This window comes from Magallana gigas, chromosome 4 (genome assembly GCF_963853765.1).
Source record: "Magallana gigas chromosome 4, xbMagGiga1.1, whole genome shotgun sequence".
NCBI lineage: Eukaryota > Metazoa > Mollusca > Bivalvia > Ostreida > Ostreidae > Magallana > Magallana gigas.
In genome coordinates this window covers 47,098,179-47,121,518 of record NC_088856.1, presented here as the reverse complement: position 1 = coordinate 47,121,518, position 23,340 = coordinate 47,098,179, and the positions used below count along the sequence as shown (strand labels likewise).

The window sequence follows — 23,340 nt, the reverse complement described above, 5'->3', positions numbered from 1 at the left end:
GTTATATATGACACGTTATACTATTTACGGTAGAAATAAATGAAATAATTAAAAGGTTATGCTAGGTTATTTATAGATTGATCATGTGATGTGTACAATACACACACCAACATGGCGGTGACCGATGGGAATTGGGAGTTTGATAAATTCGACGATGGTTCGACAAGTAAGAAATATATTTCCGAGAAATAAGAAATTTTATAAGTGTGCATTATCGCTAACATTTGCAACTTAATTTTGCCTTAGCGTTACTCGAACTTCTTAGCATTGCTTGGTGCAGTGCATCCTCCCACTTTCCTTGTACCGTTGTATCATGTATTGTTTGATATTTTTACATTACATCAGACCATATCCCCCCCCCCCCCCCCCCTTCCCTTAAACGAAAAATAGAAAAAAGGGAAAAAATGCTCTCTTGAATTTAGTAAACAAGCATGGTACTTTTTTATTACCAGTGTATACCATTAAAATAACATTTCTGTTGACAGAAATTGTGGGTGAGCTTCAGCTCAAGAAGTATGGGATGTTTATGGAGGATTACGCCACACAGCTGAGAGAGATCGAGGATGCCCTGGACGACTCAATAGGGGATTCCTGGGACTTCACACTGGACCCTATCGCACTTCAGGTTATTAAAGATTATTGATATACTTCAGTCATCAAATAGTTGTATCCAAAAATCTTCCTATCATTAAAATCAAATGGGTGGAGGAACTGTTCCTATTTCTTCTTGTCGTGACATGATAATCCACCGCCACCCAACCTTTCCTAAAAAACCATACCCCTGCAACGGGTTGTGAGAAATAATGACGGACCAGACCGGGATTTGATACCGACTCCCTGAATCTCTAGTCAGGTGCTCTACCAACTGAGCTATCTGGCGCTTGTATTCGAACCGGTCTAACCGTCACACACAAAAAAGTCATTTCATTACATGAGTATATGCTATTTTTTTTCAGCTCCTGCCCTATGAACAGACCAGTCTGCTTCAGCTGATAAAGACAGACAACAAAATCTTCAACAAGATCATCACAGTGCTGGCGTCTCTGTGCTCAGAAATGAAGGCCCTCCGACACGAGGCGGAGAGCAAATTCTTCAACGCTCTCATCTTCTATGGAGAAGGAGGTGAGTTACTGAATCGTGGGACTTCAGGAAGACAGAAAAGAGGATTAGCTGATATTTATTGTCTTTTCTTTTAGGCAAGGAGTGTTTATGAATAAAAAGGACTGACTATTATGTGTAGGTCTTGAATAAGAGTGAAAGTTTATTAATCCTTTATTATAGGGCATGCATAAGGAAGGTTGCTAATTTATATATCCTTTATTAAGAGGCTACAGTTTACTTACAAGTTATAAAATCCATTAAAATAAAGATCTAATATTGTTTAAAAGCTATTTTTAAAAACTCAGCGATCCATAATTTCTGAATATTTAATTTTCTGAAACCAATTTCAACAGAACCAGAGAAAGGTTTAGCTGAGGGAGAAGCGCAAGTGCAGATAGGTCGCATGATGCCTTTGATTCAGGTAACTATTAGATTAAATTAAAGAGAGGTTTACCTTGATTCAATCCAGTGATGGATCTCGTCTAATCTAACCTTTCTCACCAATTATATGGGTGTTTACCTGCCGTGATAAATCAAACAATTGAAATCCTTGTTTTGTTCTGTATAGGAGCTGTCCTGCTTTGTGAACAGAACCAATGAAGTGGTGAAGAATGTCATCCAACAGTTTGCTTGTCTGTTCTCTGTTGTCAGGTAAATCAGTAGTCATGTAGTCCATCAGTAGTCAGGTAAGGCAGTAGTCAGGTAGTTAGAAGTCAAGTTAGTCAGTCTTCAGGTAAGTCAGTAGTCAGGTATTCAATAGTCAAGTATGTAAGTCTTCAGGTAAGTCAGTAGTCAGGTAGTCAGTAGTCAAGTAAGTCAGTCATCAGGTAAGTCAATAGTCAGGTATTCAATAATCAAGTTGTCAGATAAGACAGTAGTCAGTTAAGTCAGTAGTAATGTTTTCAGTAGTCTGGTAAGTCAGTAGACATGTATTGAGTAGTCAGTAAAGTCTGCATTTAATTAGTCAGGTAAGTCAATATTAAAGTATGGTAAGTCAGTAGTCAACCAGGACCTGGTTGACTACTGACTTACCATACTTTAATATTGACTAATATAAGTCAACAGTCAGGGAAGTCAGAAGTTAGTAGTCAGTATACTATAGTTGAAGTTATTCAGTGTTATAGCTGCATTGAGTCTTAAGCATAACCTCTGTTCATGTATATTTATCTTCATGAAACAGTTGTTAAATTTTGCTTGGAAAGGAACATGTCATTGAATAGAATTAATACAGTGACTGTAACTAGTGAAAATAAAATGCCACGAATTAGTCCCACATTAGCCATTAGTGGACAGAATTGGATTCATGGAATACTTGTTTCACATCTGTTCAATTGATTTATTTTGTAGAAACGGTCCCAAGCTGTTGGATGTGAGTGATGTCCACTTTCAGGTGGTCTATGAACATTTGGGGGATCTACTGGGGGTGCTGATTACCTTGGATGAAATCATTGAAAACCAGGGGACACTCAAAGACCACTGGACTCTGTACAAGAGGTAGGTAACAAAAACAGTCTTAAAATCAATGACTTGGAATGAGAGAAAGTGGAGAGAGAGAAAAGAGGACAACTAGAGTTGTAGACAGAAAAATCATGGACTTAGAGAGAGAGAGAGAGAGAGAGAGAGAGAGAGAGAGAGAGACAGACAGACAGAGAGAGAGAGAGTGAGAGATACAGAGAGAGAGAGAGACAGAGAGAAAGAGAAGATAGCTTGAGATAAAGTGAGAGAAAGAAATGAGAAGAGTCAAGAAAAATATGGTGATCAGTAGTGGTTAAATAATGTCTACCATGATGATATTGTAGGATGTTGAAGTCAGTGCACCACGATCCAGGGAAGTTTGGAATCGCAGCCGAGAAGATTCGTCCTTTCGAGAAGTTGATCATGAAGTTGGAGGGACAGTTGTTAGATGGCAGAATTTTTCAGGTAGATGGCTGTTATTTGGAATATCGGTAATGACCTAAAGGATTTCTGCGAGTGATTTGTATCATAAATTGAACTGAAATACTTCAGTGGTCTGAGTTTTATAAATCAAAGAGCTATAAAACTAACATGCATTGTATGTAATTTTGACACTAATTGCTTTCAAAATGGAATCATTTAAATTCTTGGGGGCCCATTTTCCTGGATTGCTTAATTCTTTCAAGTTCGTGGGGACATAATATCGTGTATTCTCTTTTACCAAAATAAGAAAATATAACTTTATGAATTGAGCCACCACAAAATCTAATGATTCTACAGTACTGATAATTATCTTACTTGGGTTTCAACAGGACTGTGTGGAACAACCGTTTGACACCCCCACAGTGTACGTGTCCAAAAACCCTAATCTGGCCGAGGAGTTTGCTGTAAGCGTCAAGGAGTACCTTATGGAGCTGGAGGCTCGAATCGGTAGGACATTCTGTTACACAGTGAATGAAACTGCCTAAAGTCTTGCATTTGTGACAGAGTAGAATCTGGCTTTGGGGTTATGATCATTAGGTCAGTAACCTGTTTAGTAACCAGTTCAGTGCTCTGGGTTTATTTGGTGGTCCAAAAAGCTAGCACTTTTCTCCAATTTTTTCCTGAAAGAGGATAATAGGGTTCATACTGTATGTCTGGTAATTTTCGTGATGATCTAATTTTCGCTTTTTTTTTTGCGATCTACTTTAAATCGCAAATAATTAAATATGCAAAAATTATATCCTGTATCATTTTCTGTAAGAAACTTTAAATTGCAAAAAATGACTGACGTAAATTAAAAATGTAACAGATTTTCCCCATTTCCGCAAATTTTGTGACAAGCGAAAAAAAACCCGGATATACAGTACATGTAATTCAAATTCTGTCAAGCTGAGTAATACCAGAGCATCTGTTATTTTACAGGTGAGCCCAATGAGATGGACCAGCGGTACAAGTTTGTGGGCCTGTGTGGACTCTACATCCTTCACTTCCAGATCTTCAGGGTCATTGACAAGAAGGTCTTCAAAAGTGTCTGGGATATGCATAAAAAAGTACAGTATACAAAATATGTTTATTTTGTCTTACTTTATAGAAATATAAAGCCTAAGAAAAGGTACTTGTGTTTTGTAGAATTAACATTATTGCATATTGCAAAAATGTTTTAATTTTAATGCACATGGTCAGGAAAAATTACACTATACTCGTCTGATATCTTCACCATCTAGATTTTCACTATGTACCAAATCTTAAAAACATATTGGGTCGCACTGTTGATTGTAATAGCAATCCCAAATAAAAGGCATGTTTTGTACAAGAGCTCTTAAAATTGCTCAAGAGAAAATTAAAAAAAAAAATAACAAGGAGCTTGCAATTGATGAACAAATTTAGATTTTTTTCAGTTGATAAAAAGAAATATCTGTCAAGAGTGGTTCTCGGAATTGCTGCTATCTTTTTGAAAGTTTGTAACTGACTGTTGTTACATAATCACGTGAACCTTACAGATTCCGGCCGTCCACCTAATCGGAAACATCGTGTGGTTTCCCACAGAGTTCCTGCTGAGTAAGATGCCCCAGGTGGACAAACTTCTTGACAGAAAAGCCAAGGACTCAGTGACCTCTACCAGATCATCATGGCTGGCCCAGCGGCAGCAGCTGCTGACGAAGTGAGTGTATGAGAGAGAGAAATGGGGGTGGGGGTGGAGCGGAGAGAGAGAGAGAGAGAGAGAGAGAGAGAGAGAAATAAGTTGCCAGAGGCCAGAATAGAGGGAAGGCATAGCTATTAAGAGAGGGAAGAGAGACAGAGTTAGAGAAAGAAATAGTGAGAGGAGAGAAAAAGCTTGGGTCAAAACTTTGTAGCTTTATTTTTCTGCTAGAACTAATTAGTGTTGAAGATCAAAATAATTATGTCGAGAAAAAAAAACTTATTAATAAAATACAATGTTTATGTGATACATGTACTAGTCTTCTTAATAAATGACACAGCGAGGCGGCCCCTAACCCTCATATATGCAGTGACTGTCCAGTTAAAGTTAAGATAAAGCTAAGAATATACAATTATGTTTTCTTTTGTTTGCTCATATGTTTCCATAACAAAATGTGTTGTTCTGCTGATGTCCTATATCATTTTTTTTGCTGAAACTTATTTTTTTTTTTATCTGAATTGCCTCCTTAGGTCAAGGTGGGTATCAACTGTTTAGTTTCTTTGTATGAGTGTTGACTATCTAATCTATATATACTAGTGTTGACTAACTAATCTACATGTTCTTGTCTATCTAGTCTATAGATTTGATGTATTGTCTATCCAATCAATCTAAAGATCTGTAGAGATGACTAGCTGTCTATCAAAAACTATAGATCTGTATGTAGTCTGTCTAATCTGTAGAATGATATATCATTTTGACTTTTTAATCTGACCAGTTTTTGGGCATAAAGAGAAATCTATCAAATATAAAGATTTTATGTCATTTGTCTAAGCGTTAAATCTAAACTGATGACTATTTTATATCTGTCTAATTGTTAGACATTTTTAGCGTCGCCTAGTAAATCTAGAGATTTGTACGATCTGCATAGTTGACTATCTGAAATGTACATGTAATTGTCTAATCTATAGACTTGTAGTGCTGCAGCATAGAGTACTGTATAGAGGAAAATATTGGCCCCAATGTGTTTTCGCCCCTTTTTCCCTCTTTGTCAGAGGGCGAATTTAATTGCCCTCTTTGTCAGAGGGCGAATTTAAGATTGGGCAAATTTCAACTTCTCAAATTATCTCTCTAAACACAACTCTGTCTGGGCCTATTCAAGATTGGATGAAACTGTTTGCAAGTGTACAAGGGCAAAAATAACTCTGGGCGAAAATAACCCTGTATACAGTATATATAGTCTAGTGATATTTAGGCTTATAGAGCTGCAGTATATTACCACAATGTAGTACTGGGGAATCATTATTATTCTTGGGGGTCAATATTCGTGGGTGAGCCAAAATTTTCTTGGTTCGTGGGGACGTAATTTCGTTGATAGTGTTATCAGGATAATTTCAATAAATATTAAACAAATGATTGTGTATAGGTTTATGGGCATGTAAATTCGTGGGCAAGGGTTACCCACGAAAGCCACGGACATTGGTCTCCCACGAACAATGATGATTCCACGGTATACCATGTGATCTCTGATTATGGAGATCCTGTAACTTTGTTGGCTGCGGGTCATTCTCTCTGCATTTTGTGGGTTGTATGTTGTGCTCTTGTTTCACTGTTTGGTTTGAGTTTTCAAATATTCTGTGTTCTTGAAAAAAAAAAATTGATATTTTAAAAATAAATCTTTACAGTGATAAGCTCATTAACCAATAGACTATGAATTAATATTCATAATTTGTAAGTATTTTATATTAATAAAATTATATATTGAAGTCCACATTTAAATGCTACAAATGTTCCAAATTCTATTTTAATGGAATTTTGATTACCAGCTCTGTTAACTATAATAATAAAACCCAGATTATTCATGTAATAGATGTGCTTTCAAGATTTAAAATGTTTAGATATCAATTTACCCATGTAATATGACTGACTTTCTCTGTATAAGGTATAACAAATACCGGTACTATGTGGTTTTAGCTCTCTCGCAGCCTTTTAAAAACATGTATTAGCCAATAAATGATAATATGTAATTTATTTTCAAATTCGTAAAAGCTTTCCTACTACTGTATATAAAATTTCAAATATTTGATAACTATTTTTGGACAGAGATGTCCAGAATTTCCACACGACTGTAATGGCATGGATGGTAGAGATGGAGTCAGCCATGACTAAAGCAAACTTAATGGAGGACCTCAACAACAGATGTGTGCTATTCATACAGGTGAGTAAAAATTCAAAAAATCCTCCTTACAGGTAGTTAATATAATAGAATAAAAACACCAAATAGGGACAACTTTGCCTACCTGAGACTGAAATCAAAGGAATTATTGCAAATCTGGTTTGAACCGATAGAGCGATGCATTGATTGACAACACTATTTGATTGAACAGTGAAACAGGTCGAATCACAGGTTACAGTTGATAAAAGAAGCATTTTAATTGGCCAATTTGGTGTTATGTTCACAGCATAAATACATGATGACTCTTCAAATCCTTATAATTCTTTGTATATTACCGATGTTACTGGCATCTTCAAATGTCTGTATTCATGAAACTGTCCATATCAATTATTTTTCAATTATATAATTATATTTTTTGATAAGCTCCTGACTAAATAATGTGGAATCATTTAAATTCATGGGAGCCGATTTTTCATGGATTGTGGGGATTTTGCTTATTCATTGGGGTGTATTTTTGTGGATGTGTCAGTTTTCAGTTTCAGTAAGAAAACTTACTCTTTCAAAATATGTTTTTGTGGAGGATGTAAATTCATGGTAGAGGGCTATCCACGAATACCACAAAAATTGAGCCAGTACAAATTTTAATGATTCCATAGTTATTCATCTTGGGTTGAGTAGAGATTTTACACAGTGGTACAGTCTCTGACGGTATATTGTTTATTTTTTCAGGGAGTTCTACACGCGTACAACATCAGCCACCTGGTGAGGACCACCATGAACCTCCATGTTGCCATGTCAAAACCAATGACCAAGTCCTGTCTACTCTCCCTGTGTCGCCTCATCGAGCTCCTCAAGGTACTGTTATATTCTGTGCTTTATTGTTGTTTTAATGAATGAATTTAAACTTTTATTTGACCATCATGAAATTCATTCATGTACTGTGCTTCATATAAAGTCCAATTTTTTTTTTTTTAGAAAGAATTTTTAGGCTTCCTGGCTTAAATTTTAAACATTTATGAGCACGTTGCGGACAATTTATGCTTTATGAACCACAAAGTGGATCATAAAAAAATATGAATACTGTCAAACTCTGTTATCTCAAACTAGATGTGACTGTTTCGAAACTTCAAGATATCAGACTATTTGAGATATCGAGGGTAAATTTAAAATTATACTTAAAAACTAAGTGGTAGGGACTTACACTTCGAGATATCAGTGTTTGAGATATAGAAGTTGAGATTTACAAATCAGTTCGACATATCCATTGTAATCGAAATATAAGTGTTTGAGATATGGAAGTTCAACTGTAAATGACTGGCGAATTCTACTCTTTACACTGCAGGCCATAGAGCACACGTTCCACAGGCGGACCATGTTGATCGCGGAGTCTGTCAACCACATCACACAACACCTCAGCTTTATCTGTCTGAACAGCATCGCTGTAGCCAAGGTACTTTTATACAAATCCTTTACATAGGGTCTTATCAAATTTAACAATGTCTCAATTTGTCGTAGCCAAGGTATTATTGAACACTCTTTTAATTACGATATCATTTATATGTATCTGTATTTGAAATATACACATCTACCGGTACATTGTATTATGTCAGTCAAACCATTGTTTATGATATTTAAAATTATTCATGACTTCTTAAATTGTTTGTACAACAAATTCAGATTATTTACTTTACCTGTACAAGAAGTTTGAAAATATTGATGAATGCTGTATACAGGGAAATATTCACCCCTGTTTTATTTTCGCCCCTTTCTCCCTAGTTGTCAGTGGGTGAAATAAAGACTGGGCAAATTCCAAGGTCTTAAATAAATTACCTCTCTTTAAACAAACCTATGTTTGGGCGAATTCAAGACAGGGCAAAATCCTTTGCAGGTAAAGAAGGGCGAAAATAACATGGGGCGCGAAAATAACATGGGGCAAAAATAACATGGGGCGAAAATAACCCTGTGTAGAGTATGTATTACTAATACAGTAAATTATGAGTGATGATTTATAGAAAAGAATCACGTCAGACAAGCGCTACAGTGAGAGGAGGCTGGATGTGTTGTCTGCCCTTGTCCTCGCTGAAACTGCCCTCAATGGACCAGGTACACAAATCGTAGTTTCTTTATTAATGGAATGGTGTTGTGAAAGTAAATAGATATATAAGTGAAAGCAGACTGTGGTGTTTTAAGAAGCCGAGGTCAAATTCTAGATATGTTTCAAATTATTAGTATGCCATTTGTGTCTTATTAAAGGATGTATTGTTAATATTCAAATGCATTTCCTGCAGGTACCAAGGAGAGATTTCTGATAACACAGTTGGCTCTAGCACTGGGTACCAAAATGGTAAGGAAAGCATCAGATCTATGCTTTAATGCACTCATATTTTAATGATATAGACTTTCCAATTGGTAGAATAATCCAGCTTGAAAATCCCTTATTATATAAATTAACAATCCTTACTTGAAGTTTGAGATGAGAGGTTTATACCTGAAAGCATAAAATTTGTACATGCAGCACCAGTTACAGGATATGTGTATAAATTTTACACCTAAAGTTATCAAAATGTGGTCGTTTTGTAGAAAACCTTCAAAGATGATGAACTACAGAACCTGGCAGCTACAATGAAGAAGATGGAGGTCATCTGTGATCTCCGGGAGAAGTAAGGGATACATATGTATTATTTTAGATATAATAAATGTAGTAACGTGTATCTGATGCATTAGATACTATTAGTTGACAGGAAAAAAATCTTCCCTATGATTGTGTGAATAATCATAGAGTACTGTAGAATTCTTTTATTTTGTACGTTTACTATGATAAAATCTTTGAAATAATATAAATACCACATGTATTACATGTACTAGATATCAATTTAAAAGTGCATAAACTATTCAGTACCCAGTATCATGTTTTATGGTGTTAAAATGCACAGTGTATGTTTTACTAGTCATTCTCATTTACTAGCCATGCTTTCAAATTGGTGCATCACTAATCAAATGCAAGAACACAATACACTATGAAAATGAGATCTTTGACCTGTTAAAAAAGTGTAGAATAGGCTCAGTACTGCCACACTCCATCTAAAACTAGCTAGTGGGTTAATTTTTTTGCCGAGTTGGTAGCGAGTTGGTTTTTAAACTGATGAGTCCAGGGTTTGAGCCTAATTGTGGACACTAATCAGATTGGACCATCATATTACTTGAGATTCATTGTGTTGTTTTCTTACCCCCAGGGTGCGCCAGGCCTGTGACTGCTCCTTCTTCTACTGGCACCGAGTGATCCTCCCCAACTACCTGACCGACATGTTTGAGAATGTCACCGACCCCCACAGGATACACGTAAGTTCAAATTATATATTTATAATAAGGAACTAGAAATAGATTATCAATAAATAGATTAAAACTAGACTGTATTAATTTTGTGAAATAGAGTACCCATTACATGTGCTATACTGTTGTGTTACAGTACATGTTTGGAGCTCTTAGGGACTGTGTTCCAAGAATGGCTGCCGTGTGTCACATGGCGACACCCAAAGAATTGACTGACGCATATGACAGAGAAATATATGACTACTTCAAAGAGGTATGCTAGAAAGTTTTTTGCTGCATTTTCATTCACGCAGTAATTCATTTTGCTAACAGTAATTCATTTGACTCTTTTTTTACACAGAACCTGTTGAGTCCCCTGTGTCAGGCCATTGAGACGGACCTCCGACTACAGATCCACACCCACCTCCAGCTCGACGACAGGAATCCGTTCAAGGTCGGCATGAGGGATCTCTCCCACCTGCTTAGAGTCCGACCAATCAGATTGTTCGACAGACTGATCAACATCAAAGGTAAATATGATTATATAAATTTAAAGTATTTTTGATTGGTGGAAATTTCTGGCCACCTTTTAAGCCCTGTCCTTATATAGGAAGAATTCAATTGTCATTCTACAAGTTGATTGTTAAAAAAAAGCATAATTGAAAAATTATTATATTAATTGTAATTTAATTAAGGAAAAAAGTAACTTAAAGTGTTAAATTCAATGGTAATGAGTGTAAAATGAACTTTTACTATCTTTTATAACACTTTTGTTGGATGGCAAAAAGTTTTTCAATGTTATTTATATTCAAACAACATAAAGAGATTTAAATGTTGGTATGCCTCTTGTTTTGAAGCCTACGTGGAGCATTACTTGAACAAGACATTCTACAACCTGACCACTGTGGCTCTACACGACTGGAAGACGTACGGCGAGATGAAGAACATGGCACAACAGAAGTACTGTCTGAGTCTACTCGAGTCCCACCTACCCAGTCAGACACTTGAACAGGTGCTTGTTTACATTAGGTTGAATATCAATTTGAAAAAAAAATGCTGTTGTTTTAGCTACATTTAGAAGTTATTACTTGGACAATTGTACATCACTTGATACCCATTTTATTTTTTACATGAAATTCATGCAGTTTAAAATTCACATGAAATTTTTCTAATGAAGTTTGTAGCAGATAATGCATTGCTAAGAAATAATGCATGATTCACAATTTTCTCTGTCAGGGCCTTGATGTTTTGGAGATTATGAGGAACATCCATGTGTTTGTCTCCAGATACATGTACAATCTAAACAACCAGGTAAATCTACTGGATTTCTCTAATCCAACAACTCTGTAATCCAACATCTCTGTAATCCGACAACATCTTAATCCAAAAACTTCTAATTTGACAACTCTGTAATCCAACAACTGAACTGTTTCATCCAACAGTTGTATAATGTGACTGGAATTTTTTAAATCCAACATTTTTTAAATACAGCCTTATCCAAATGTCATCATGTACAAATGTTGTCAAAAACGGATAATTCATTCTGTTTCTAGTATGTTCCAATATATGTCAGATTTTGATGGGAGTGTAATCTAACACTGGTGTGATACAAATTTTTGTTAATCCAAAATCTCTTGAACCCGTCACAGTTTTACCAATTTTAAAAGCTGTATTAAAACATACTTGTAGGTTATAGTAATTATAATCTTACTCCATTGATATATTTTGAATGCACATGTAGTAATTTTGAATATATGTACAAAAGTAGTAAATGTGTATCTATCAATATTTCCACCATAATTACATTTGATAACGTCTTTACATTACATTTCAGATTTTTGTGGAGCGATCCAGCAACAATAAGCACCTCAACACGATCAACATCCGACACATCGCCAACTCCATCCGGACTCACGGCACGGGCATCATGAACACCACGGTAGGCTCGCCGTATTACAACCACACGTGGAGGTCATTTATCTGTGTTTGTTTCTACATGTGGAGGTCATTTATCTGTGTTTATTTCTCATCTAACTGACACCTGCTAGATTATAATTCATGGCCTTTATCCTTAATTGCAGGTGAATTTCACTTACCAATTTCTGCGGAAGAAGTTCTATATTTTCTCACAGTTTCTCTATGATGAACATATCAAGTCCAAGTTAATCAAGGCAAGTTTTGAATTTTTCCTGCATTCTGTATAATGTGTTTTATGACATTTGTTTTACAAATTTTTTTGACTGGAAGTAATTGTATTCTATGGTTTTATTGATATTTCTTGATATCAATTTTTGTAGATTTTGTCACATTTGTTTTAATAGACAAAAGGTTCCAATTATAAAACACATTTTGTACTTTGATTTATATGTGTACTAGGTACACTTCATTTTGAGTATTGGCGAAACAACAAACATGTAATCCATTAAAGTTAACATTCAAAGAATATTGATTAACTACAGTATAAATGAATTCCTACAAAATGAAATTCAGTTTGTTTTATCTTTTCTTCAGGACTGGAAATTCTTCAGAGAAAATCATATGCAAACTGATCAAAAGGTAGATTTGCTTATTGTTGGATATTTTCTGTTATGGAGTCTTTGAATTAGTGATGCTAACTAAGGACCAAGTTACATTATTATACTTTCATGTTGAAATCTGATTGGTTAAGACACAGGTAACAATCCGTTCTATTACCTTCAGTGTTAGCAACACACTTGGCAACAGATAACACAACGAATTGTTTCATGCGCATAATTTATATGCATACGGTTCGGCGTAGAATTCCTAAATAAAAGCAGTAAGAAATTCTCTTATATTAAGACATTCAGTATAATAAAATGAAAAATGCCTGTTTGGGAGGACAACAGTTGAAATTGACACCCCTCGAAAACCATTTTCAACCTCCACTTTGCGTCGGTTGACAATGGTTTCCTCGGGGTGTCAATTTCAACTGTTACCCTCCCAAACAGGCACTATTTATATAATGTCATGCAATGTCAAGTAGAATCTAAACATTTCAAGTCAGATGATAAAGTCTTTAGTTACAATTACAACATTTTAAAGGATATTTGAAGTCTTTTTGGTCTTTTGGGTCAACCCTTCAAAATAAACCAATCCATGTATCATGATGGTAAATGTTGTCTGCAAACAATTGAAAAACATGTTAACAATAAACTTTATCTTTTCCTTTTTAGTATCCTGTGGAAAGAGCAGACAAATTCAACAAAAACATCAAGAACCTTGGTCTCACTCCAGATGGAGATAGTTATCTGGATCAGTTCCGGACTCTCATCTCACAGATAGGTAAGGAATCACCTGGATTGGTTTTAAAATGTCATACTATACTGAAGAAGTGTAATCTGGATCAGGAACTGTTGTAAGATGTAAATAAGGTTTTCTATGTTTCAGGTATATATACTATGTAATATGTGTTTTGATGTAATGTCAAATAAATCTTGACAGAAAATGATGTAAATATAAAGCCTCTCAAGTATAATATTTCATAAACATTTCAATAATCAGATCATCAAATAAAATTTGGATTTGAATATTTCTGACAAATCTTAGTATGAAAGGAGCCCAATATGACTTTTATGATAATTTGAAATACATTGGGAATATGTTTAATATGTGTGTATTGTTTTCAATCATGCAAAATTTATTTCAGGGAATGCAATGGGATACATCCGTATGATCCGGTCTGGAGGTCTCCACTGTTGTAGCAATGCTATCCGGTTCATTCCGGACATCGAGGACATTGTGAGCTTCGAGGAGCTGTGCAAGGAGGAGAACTTGTCCTCAGAGTGTCAGGCTGCCGCCAAGTGAGTGTAGTGTACTCTCTATTTATGTGTTTGTCATTGAGTATATATACTGTAAAAATGGATATTTTCATGTAGGGGAAATTTACACTAGTTATGCTTAAAATACCCCTGTGCATATGGTAAAAAAATAAAAACTTTGGTGTGGTAAATCATGCATCTGTGTATTTAATACCCACGCATATTGTTAAACTATAGAAATTGTGTACTTGACCACCAGCATAAATAACCCCTTTAACAGTAAGTGTGTGTTGTGTTCCATCTCTGCATGAGTATACAAGTGAGTGCAAGATCTACTATAGCATTGAATCATGATTTTTTTAAGTATACACTCTCATAACTGCAGCGGTGTGTGCATACAAATTGAGTAACGCGCGTTACTCACAGGTGTATACTTCAAAAAATCATGATTTAATGCTTATATTTACATTTTTTAACTTCTTGCCTTGTTTGCAAATGTGATTCATACCTTAAAATTCCTATCTTATCCTAAGGGTAAGTAGATTTTTAAAAAGAGAGATCATGTAGATAAATAATTACAAATACATGTTTTATTTTTGATGATTTGATTCTTGTGGAACAGTAAAGGCACATCTGTCATATATTTTTCAGAAACCTTGACAATGTGGTTGGAAATTTAGCTAGAAACTTTGCAGAGGGCACAGAGTACTTCAAAGTAAGTAAATGTTATTTGCTATTTGATTCATTTTCTCTCCAAATTAAAAAATGTAATATGTTCATATTGTATCTTCAGGAAAACACATATCTTTATCAAGATGTACATGTATGAAACCATTTCTATGTTACAGATGCTGGTTGACGTCTTTGCCCCAGAATTCAGAAATCCCAAAAACATGCACCTGAGGAACTTCTTTGTAATTCTTCCTCCACTGGTAAGAGAGTGAATACCAAGGGAAACAACTCTTTTTAAATATAGCAGCTAGTTCATCTTTATAACAAATTTTGTTCGTTTTAGACAGTAAATTACATTGAACATTCGATAAGTTGTAAAGAGAAAATGAGCAGAAGAAACAAAGTGGGAGCAGCCTTCACTGACGATGGCTTTGCTATGGGTGAGGATAAAGTCAGTCATGCATAGAACCTTGTATACATATACATACTATATTTTACATATTAATTATATATCTTAGTTTACAAATAAATGCATATTTACTTGTAGGAGTGGCCTACATCTTGAAGCTGTTAGACCAGTATCATGAGTTTGACTCTCTTCACTGGTTCCAGTCAGTCAAAGACAAATACAGGGCAGAAAAGGTTGGTCAAAGGGAGAGAACTCTGTTTTCTTGATTTATTTAGTTTTTTTAGTTTTTTTTACTGTATGAATATTACAAAACTGTATATTTACAAAACAATTTTACCAAAAATCATTTTATATTCTCCTTAATGTTTAAGTAAGATTTTTTTGCTCTATTCATATGTGGTGTTCATTTTTTTTCTGAATGTAATTTTAGTGATACATTTTACTTTAATATCCCAGTAGATATAAATTAAATGTATAATACATTATATTTAGATTATGACACTACATGTACCATCAGCTAGAACAAGTTCAAACTTTTCATGTCTTTTTTAGGAGAAGCAGAGACAGGCTATGGCCAACAGGGCGGATGAGAAATCCCAACAGACCATGACCCTGACAGTGAAGAGGCTAGACCAATACCAGCAGGTGGGCGCAGTTATCTCCCTTCTATTTCCCAATTACTACGGGCATAGTAGTTATCTCCCTTTTCTCAATTACTACAGACATAGTAGTTATATCCCTTCCTCCAATTACTACAGACTTAGTAGTTGTCTCCATTCCTCCAATTACTACAGACATAGTAGTTGTCTCCCTTCTCTCAATTACTACAGACATAGTAGTTGTCTCCCTTCTCTCAATTACTACAGACATAGTAATTATATCCCTTCTTCCTGTAACTACAGACGTAGTAGTTATCTTCCTTCTTCCTGTTACATGTACTACGGACATAGTAGTTGTCTCCCTTCCTCCAATTACTACAGACTTAGTAGTTGTCTCCCTTCCTCCAATTACTACAGACTTAGTAGTTGTCTCCCTTCCTCCAATTACTACAGACTTAGTAGTTGTCTCCCTTCCTCCAATTACTACAGACATAGTAGTTGTCTCCCTTCCTCCAATTACTACAGACTTAGTAGTTGTCTCCCTTCCTCCAATTACTACAGTCATAGTAGTTATCTCCCTTCTCCCTGTTACAATAGGCATAGTAGCTACCTTCCTTCTATTTCCCCAGTTACCACAGGCATACATGTAGTAAATTGACTTAGAGTCTATATTTTCAAATACTTGTTCACATTCGTTCTTTATGTAATTTATTTTTTGTTTGTGTATGTGTTAGGCAAGGTTATTGCAATCATTTGAACTGTGTGAAAAAGGAGCTAGCTGGTGTGAAGGAATTAGGCTCTTGTTTATCTTTATTTTGAAATTACCAGAGTGGTTTATGGGTTAATGATTTCAAGGGGTCACTTGTATTAATATTGAATCAAGATTAATGTTTTTAGCTCACCTGAGCTGAAAGCTCAAGTGAGCTATTCTGATCACTTTTTGTCCGTCGTCCGTCCGTCCGTCCGTCTGTCCGTCCGTCCGTCTGTCCGTCTGTCTGTCCGTCTGTAAACTTTTTACATTTTGAACTTCTTCTCTAAAACCGCTTATCCAATTTCAACCAAATTTGGCACAAAGCATCCTTATGGGAGGGCGAATATAAATTGCAGAAATAAAAGTCAGATCTGTATTCAAAGCGGAGAAAACCTTGAAACTGTAAAAAAAGGGGGGTGCATTTTAAAAAATCTTCTTCTCAAGAACTACTGATTCCAAATCAACGTTGTTTAGCATAAATTATCCTTATGGGAAGGAAAATATAAATTGCAAAAATTAAGGTCTAATTATGTTTCAAATCTGAGTTATTACGAAAATAATAATAAAGGAAAGGCGTGTTTCAATCAGTTTAATAGCTTCGGATTCGGCATTCGGTAAAATGGGTAGACAAGACTTGGCCTAGGCAAAACAAAAGATTGGCAGTTAAATAATCTGCCAATCTCATTAAAATTTCAGGATATTTGATGGACCAGTATATTTGTATTTGCTGTAAATATTGCTGCAAAATAATGCGTATTTGGAATTGACAATTGCCGATCTGCCCCGGCTTTTATTTTGCCACGGCCCAGGTTTGCGTACCCATTTTACCAAGACTCGTATTCCATACATCTAAAACGAGGTTCTTTGTTTAAAGCAGCCATGACATTATACGAAAAAGGGTCGATCTGACTATGATGAATTTGCTTGTTGTGCAACAGTTCGCGAATGAAGGGAGAGTTTTGAAACATGCAAAATGTATTTGTGCCGATTTTGTGAAGTAAATTGAGGCTAAATATTTCAATGCGTTGACAGTTTTCACACATGACGTTGGTGTTAGCTTGTTCTGATTTTCGTTTCGTTTTCATTATTTATGCTTTGTAACCTGGGAACTATCGTCTGTATTTCGTGATTTTTACGTATCAAATCAAACAGAGACTTCGGTAAATCAAACAGTTAACTGTTTACCTGCGCAAATTAAGCAAAATCTGATGTATCAAAAAAGTACTGAAATACAATTCATTCTATCGGTAATTCGGCATTATATTTTGCGTAATGGTATATTAATGCAATAGGTTTTGTTGAGATGCTCGGCATTTTCTCGAGTTTATTCAGTTTAAATAGAGTTTGATATCGCTGTCGGAAATATGTAGGTATATACATGTACATGTATATATATGATTCATTTCGAAAAAATAAATTGTGTTCTTTATTTGTTATAGTGCATGTTTCTTGTGTTTTATATAATTGTTTACAATTTCTATTTACTAACCATATTTGAGTGTTAAGCTTCGAATTATAAGCAAGATACAGAGATTTGCTCACAATTCTATGTTTGTACACAGATCTTAAAAACTAAAGATTAAAAAACTAAAAAAAATTTCAATATTTATTAAGAAAATTTTCAAAGTCTCTTCTTCCAGAAACCAACTTTAACAACTTATTGCATTGTAAACTTAACCTTTTTTAGCTCACCTGAGCCAAAGTCTTCTCAAAAACTATTAGGCCAGGAAAGCTCAAATTTGAGTGGAAGCATCCTCAGATAGTGTAGATTCAAGTTTGTTCAAATCATGGTTCCCGGGGGTAGGGTGGGGCCACAATAGGGGGATCATGTTTTACATTAGACTATATAGAGAAAATCTTTAAAAATCTTCTCAAAAACTATTAGGCCAGAAAAGTTCATATTGAAATGAAAGCATCCTCAGGTAGTGTAGATTCAAGTTTGTTCAAATCATGATCCCCGGGGGTAGGGTGGGGCCACAATTGGGAGATCAAGTTTTACATAGGAATATATTGAGAAAATCTTTTAAAAATCTTCTTCTCAAAAATATTTGGCCAAGAAATCTCAAATTGGCATGTAACCATCCTTAGGAAGTGTAGATTCAAGTTTGTTCAAATCATGGTCCCTGGGGGTAGGGCGGGGTCACAATGGGGGATGAATTTTTATAGATAGAGAAAATCTTTAAAAGTCTTCTTCTCAAAATTATTAGGCCAGGAAAGCCCAAATTTGAGTGGAAGCATCCCCAGATCGTATAGATTCAAGTTTGTTTAAATAATAGTCCAGGGGTAGGGTGAGGCCACAATGGGGGATGAATTTTTACTTAGGAATATATAGAGAAAATCTTTAAAATCTTCTTTTTAAAGAATTTTTGGCCAGAAAGGGTTTAAACTTGTGTAGAGGCATCCTCGGGTAGTGTAAATTCAAGTTTGCAAAATCACAGTCCCTAGTGGTAGGGCGGGACCGTGATGGCGGTTTGAATTTTTACATAGGAATATGAAGAGAAAATCTTTAAAACTATTCTGGGAAAGTGTTCGGTTCAAAACTCAGTACTTAGTGTGAAAGCAAAGGTTATGCAGATTTAAGTCTGATGAAACCATGATTCCCTAGAGAAAAATGGGGCCATGAAATGGGGGGAGGGGGGGGGGGTATATAGGAATAGAGACAAATCATCTTACAGGTACAACAACAAAAGGGGCTTGATATTTACCAAAAAATAAGAGGTTGATAAAAATTGGCAGATTTTCAATTTTTTTTAGCAAGATCTACTGTACTCAGTTGTCAAGATATTTTGATACTGTAATGCTAATTTGATCAGAATTAAGGCAATTGTTGCTCAGGTGAGCGATGTGGCCCCTGGGCCTCTTGTTTATATTTGTTGAGATGCAGATTCCATGATGTGGGGTACCCACTAAAATTTCATCATAATTTTGAGAAAAAAAAATGCTATCTTGATGATGTAATAAGAACACACTTTTATTTCTAGGAATATGACCTGCTCAACTATTCCCTCAGCAGTGCCAGGATTTTCTTCCGTGCTGATAAAACTGCCGCAGAAGAAAACGAGGAGAAAAAAGGTATCTAATTGTTTTACACATATTATTATTTCTTATTACAGTAAAACACATTAAAAGCCAAGTGCCAAGCTTAAGAAAAACACTTAAATTTTGCTTTAAAGTAATTAAGAAAAAATTATCTTATTTTGTTACAATACTACATCTGATGACGAGGAGAATGAATTTGAATTCACCCTACTCATAATTCATAAGTATATAACCTATGTACGTTTTACTGCCTAATGCCCAGATTCTGATGATGATAATTGAAGCAGATTTGGCCAAATCCTATACACATACACACTGTTCCATACATACATAAATCATTGAAAAAGTTTTGGGCATACATTTGTGATATTTCTCAATTTTGAAATCTTATGGCTTTTCATAAGCTGATGGAGAGCCGAGTACCAGTTCAGACCCTGCTCAGGCCACCAGTCAAACTACAACAACTCCAGCAGGTATGTAGAAAATAAACTGTGGCATTGTTTGTTATGAAGTGAATTGAATTGTATTTAAGGACAAGTGTTATTTTTGTGTTCATGCAGAATAATTTCTCGTTAACAATGCTTTAAGTTGTTAGATTTCATGTTACAGTAATTAAGGTGGTTCGGGACATCTGATGTATGATAATGTGGATTAAAGTACATTTTAATTAGAATATTTACACTGGTCTAGAATTTTAAAATTGTACAATATTTGACAAAAAATATAGCTTTTAAAAATATTTGGAGAGGTAAAAAATGTAAAACACCCAGCGGGATTCGAACTCATGACTTACAGATTCGTAGTAAACCCTCTAACACACTGCCCTAAACTGTTAGGTGAATGCATTGAGAAAGAAACTACTTATAAAATTACACTTCATTTTATTGTTTATTTTGATAACTATACGTCACAACATGGAGGTGTCCCATACCACCTTTACATGATATTAATCATTACTTGTACAATAAACACTGTACTTTGTGTCAGAAAATGTTTCTAATGTATTGTTTTGTTGGATATAAAGCGACATGAAAGGATAGGAAGGTAGGACTTTGCATGGCATTATGTATGGATGCTACATGATGTAGTTATAATTAAAGTAGACGCATGTACTGAGGTTTACTGAGGTCCATAGCATTTCTTCTTTAATTAGAATTTAGATTTCTCCTCACAATAACAGAGATTTAGTCTTGCATGCATATGAATGTATCACTCTAATTTTGCTTAGTATTGTTATTTAGTTTTAATACTTTTCTTTTTCTATCTTTGCTTGTGATGTATAACTTATGCTAAACACTAAATGAACATGTGTTTGTGTATAACTTGCTATGGATGTAATGTGCCTCCTCTTGTTAACTGTTGCATCTAACATTTTATATCAAACACTGGTGTAATGATTCTTTATCTCTGAAGTTTAGAGGCTATTCTTTTTTTTTTTTTTTTAAAGTAATACCCACTTAAGTTTGTATTTAATTGTCATAGATTCACACATTAGGTTCACAGAGAATAAACATCTATAACTTGCTTTGACTATTGCATTTACATGTTTTATAAAGATTGTTTTAAATCTCCTTAGTTTATTTGTATGCCTTTGATGATAGAGATACTGTAATACTACTCCTATTATATCTATACTGATTTCACCTACATATGCAGAGCATACAACCTATCGACTCTTTAATAGGCTCTTGGATATCAATTGATTTCCTAAGCTTATAAATCAGTTCGAATTTCATTTTCTTATTTTATAATTAATATTCCTTCTTCTCACTGCTGCGACTCGAGTTCGATCCCCGTGATCGACAGTGGTTGTATGTGATAGGGTATGGCGGTCGCCCGCTTGGACACGTGGCTTCACTACGGGTACTCCGGCTTCTTCCCACAACAATGACCTCCTCGTGCTAACATCTGTGTCAATGAAAGATATTAAATATAAGTTGTTGAACTTGTTTATCAATCGTTGTAAAATAAATAAAGTTCAGTTTTAATTAATATTCCTTGGTTTGAAAGATAAAAAGGAAAATCAAATTACCCCCCCCCCCCGCAAAAAAAAGTTACAGTAAGTATAAACCAAGCAGTTACAATCTCTTCTAATAGGCTAGACCTTATTTTAAAAATTAAAAAAAGGAATCTATTCATATATATTTACATTTTCAAGTGTCTTTGCCTGTGATAACACTACGTATCGATTTTGTACTATATAACCCATAATACAAATGATGCCAAATTGAGGCGCCAGCGGGGTTTGCTTATTTATATTTTAACGTTTAATCGTACGATTGCTTAAAATTATATAAATATAGGTAATAAGGAATCATTCTTTGAATATTATGAGGTGATAATTTCGGTCGGGGCGTGATCAAATCTATCATAAAGCCATTCGGGCTTTATTGGATTTGATCACGCCCAGACCAGACTTATCATCTCATAATACTCAAAGAATGATTCCTTATTCCTTATGTAAGTTGTGCCATAAAGTGGAACTTTCCAAAGTTTAATTCTTGATGTTAATGAATTGTTTTATCAGTCTGTTGTATCAGTGTTCGTAATTTAATGATGTTGTTTATTTTTCAGATTCCAGTGCCCCACCGCCTCCAGCTGCCCCGGCGGCCCCTGCTGCCCCACCCCCTCCGGCCCCAGCCCCACCCCCACCACCAGGTGGCGCTCCCCCTCCCCCTCCTCCTCCTCCTCCTCCTCCACCCCCGCCTCCGCCCCCGCCTCCTCCAATGTGAGCAACTTTGGGATGGACTCAGTACTCCAAAACCCAGTGTCCACATACAATATAGTAAAAGGACCTATGTGCAATCTTGTAAAATCAGATATAGGACATAAACAATACATGTATATATTTTTTGAAGAACTCTATAGGAAAAATGAATTACAAATTACGAAGTATACTTTTATGAGAATACTGATTTGGACATGATTAGAATTTATTGTTGATTCACATTATGGCTTTGCTTGAAGTTTGAAATTGTGCTATATTGATTCTATTTTTGTAGCTATGAAATGTGAATAAGCTTATAAGTGCCAAACAGAGATTATGAACAATATTGATGTATCTACTAGGAAATAAAATATGCAATCTTATCTTGTATTTATTTTGTTTTGTCTGATAAATGGCAATGAATTAAAAAACTCTACATGAACTTTACATGTATATTATAAAAAATCTCAGCAGTACTTTCGTGCATGAATTGGTTTAATTTAAAAATATATACCGGTAATTTGCTGTCTTGAGTGCAATGATGATTAATCAGAAAAGTAAGAAACTAATTGTTAATATCGTTCTCTGACCATTTGGGATCCGGTCACTCGGCCTAAATTTTTATCAACGATATCTTAGTAACTATTCATTGGAGATGCTTGAAATTTTAACACATTATTTGTTTTGGCATATCATATCATAAGATTTATTTTTGTACTAATCGTACGGCAACTTCCTGTTAAATTACGACTTTTGTTTATTTTAGCCTAATTTTTTAAAATGTTGACTTTCCTTATTTTTGCATCTTCACATCAGAGCGGGGATATTACTAGTAAGAATTGGCTCACAGCTATGTTGCTTGATCATTTTCGAACATTTATCTCGTCAGAAATCGTTGGAGAAATTAAAGAACTTGTTTAAAACAGCGTGAACGGAGGACCCCCTAAAATCTAAGATGGCGAGTGTCGTCCCTTTACTTTTTTAATGTGCATTCAATATGCTTTTTTAAAATGACTGAAACTGTGATTTTCACGAAATGTTTTTCAATGCAATACACCGAAATACACTTAAGATTACTAATAATTTTTAATCAGATTTCTGTCAAAAAATTTCTCGGCGACTTTTAATCGCAGGTGCTTGAAATTTTAAGACACTCTTTGCCAAGGTATGCCATATTGTAAGGGCATATTTTTGTATCAATCGAATGTCAACTTCCTGTTCAAT

At 35.0% G+C, this 23,340-nt stretch overlaps 1 protein-coding gene across 5 annotated transcripts; it reads left to right on the top strand.

Annotated features, from left to right (window-relative positions):
• Nucleotides 1-23: 23 nt before the first annotated feature.
• Nucleotides 24-22,499, top strand: LOC105322050 (WASH complex subunit 4). Of its 5 annotated transcripts, XM_066082627.1 has the most exons (35): nucleotides 24-166; nucleotides 486-625; nucleotides 957-1,122; nucleotides 1,455-1,522; nucleotides 1,670-1,752; nucleotides 2,449-2,595; nucleotides 2,901-3,021; nucleotides 3,369-3,486; nucleotides 3,961-4,088; nucleotides 4,539-4,699; nucleotides 6,779-6,893; nucleotides 7,581-7,706; nucleotides 8,194-8,301; nucleotides 8,864-8,954; nucleotides 9,140-9,195; nucleotides 9,432-9,511; nucleotides 10,085-10,190; nucleotides 10,318-10,434; nucleotides 10,522-10,690; nucleotides 11,018-11,172; nucleotides 11,397-11,471; nucleotides 11,995-12,099; nucleotides 12,242-12,331; nucleotides 12,672-12,716; nucleotides 13,355-13,463; nucleotides 13,828-13,981; nucleotides 14,591-14,654; nucleotides 14,788-14,871; nucleotides 14,955-15,051; nucleotides 15,159-15,253; nucleotides 15,573-15,665; nucleotides 19,352-19,442; nucleotides 19,814-19,882; nucleotides 20,434-20,453; nucleotides 21,984-22,121. In XM_066082627.1, the coding sequence occupies exons 1-34, from the start codon at nucleotides 112-114 to the stop codon at nucleotides 20,439-20,441; spliced, it is 3,489 nt and encodes a 1,162-aa protein (XP_065938699.1). In that variant the 5' UTR covers nucleotides 24-111; the 3' UTR covers nucleotides 20,442-20,453; nucleotides 21,984-22,121. The 5 variants fall into 5 exon arrangements, 3 of the variants coding, with proteins under 3 accessions (XP_065938699.1, XP_065938698.1, XP_065938700.1); XM_066082626.1 differs by lacking the exon at nucleotides 20,434-20,453 and having other exon boundaries at nucleotides 21,984-22,499; XR_010713298.1 differs by lacking the exons at nucleotides 14,591-14,654; nucleotides 20,434-20,453; nucleotides 21,984-22,121 and having other exon boundaries at nucleotides 19,814-19,830.
• Nucleotides 22,500-23,340: the final 841 nt, after the last annotated feature.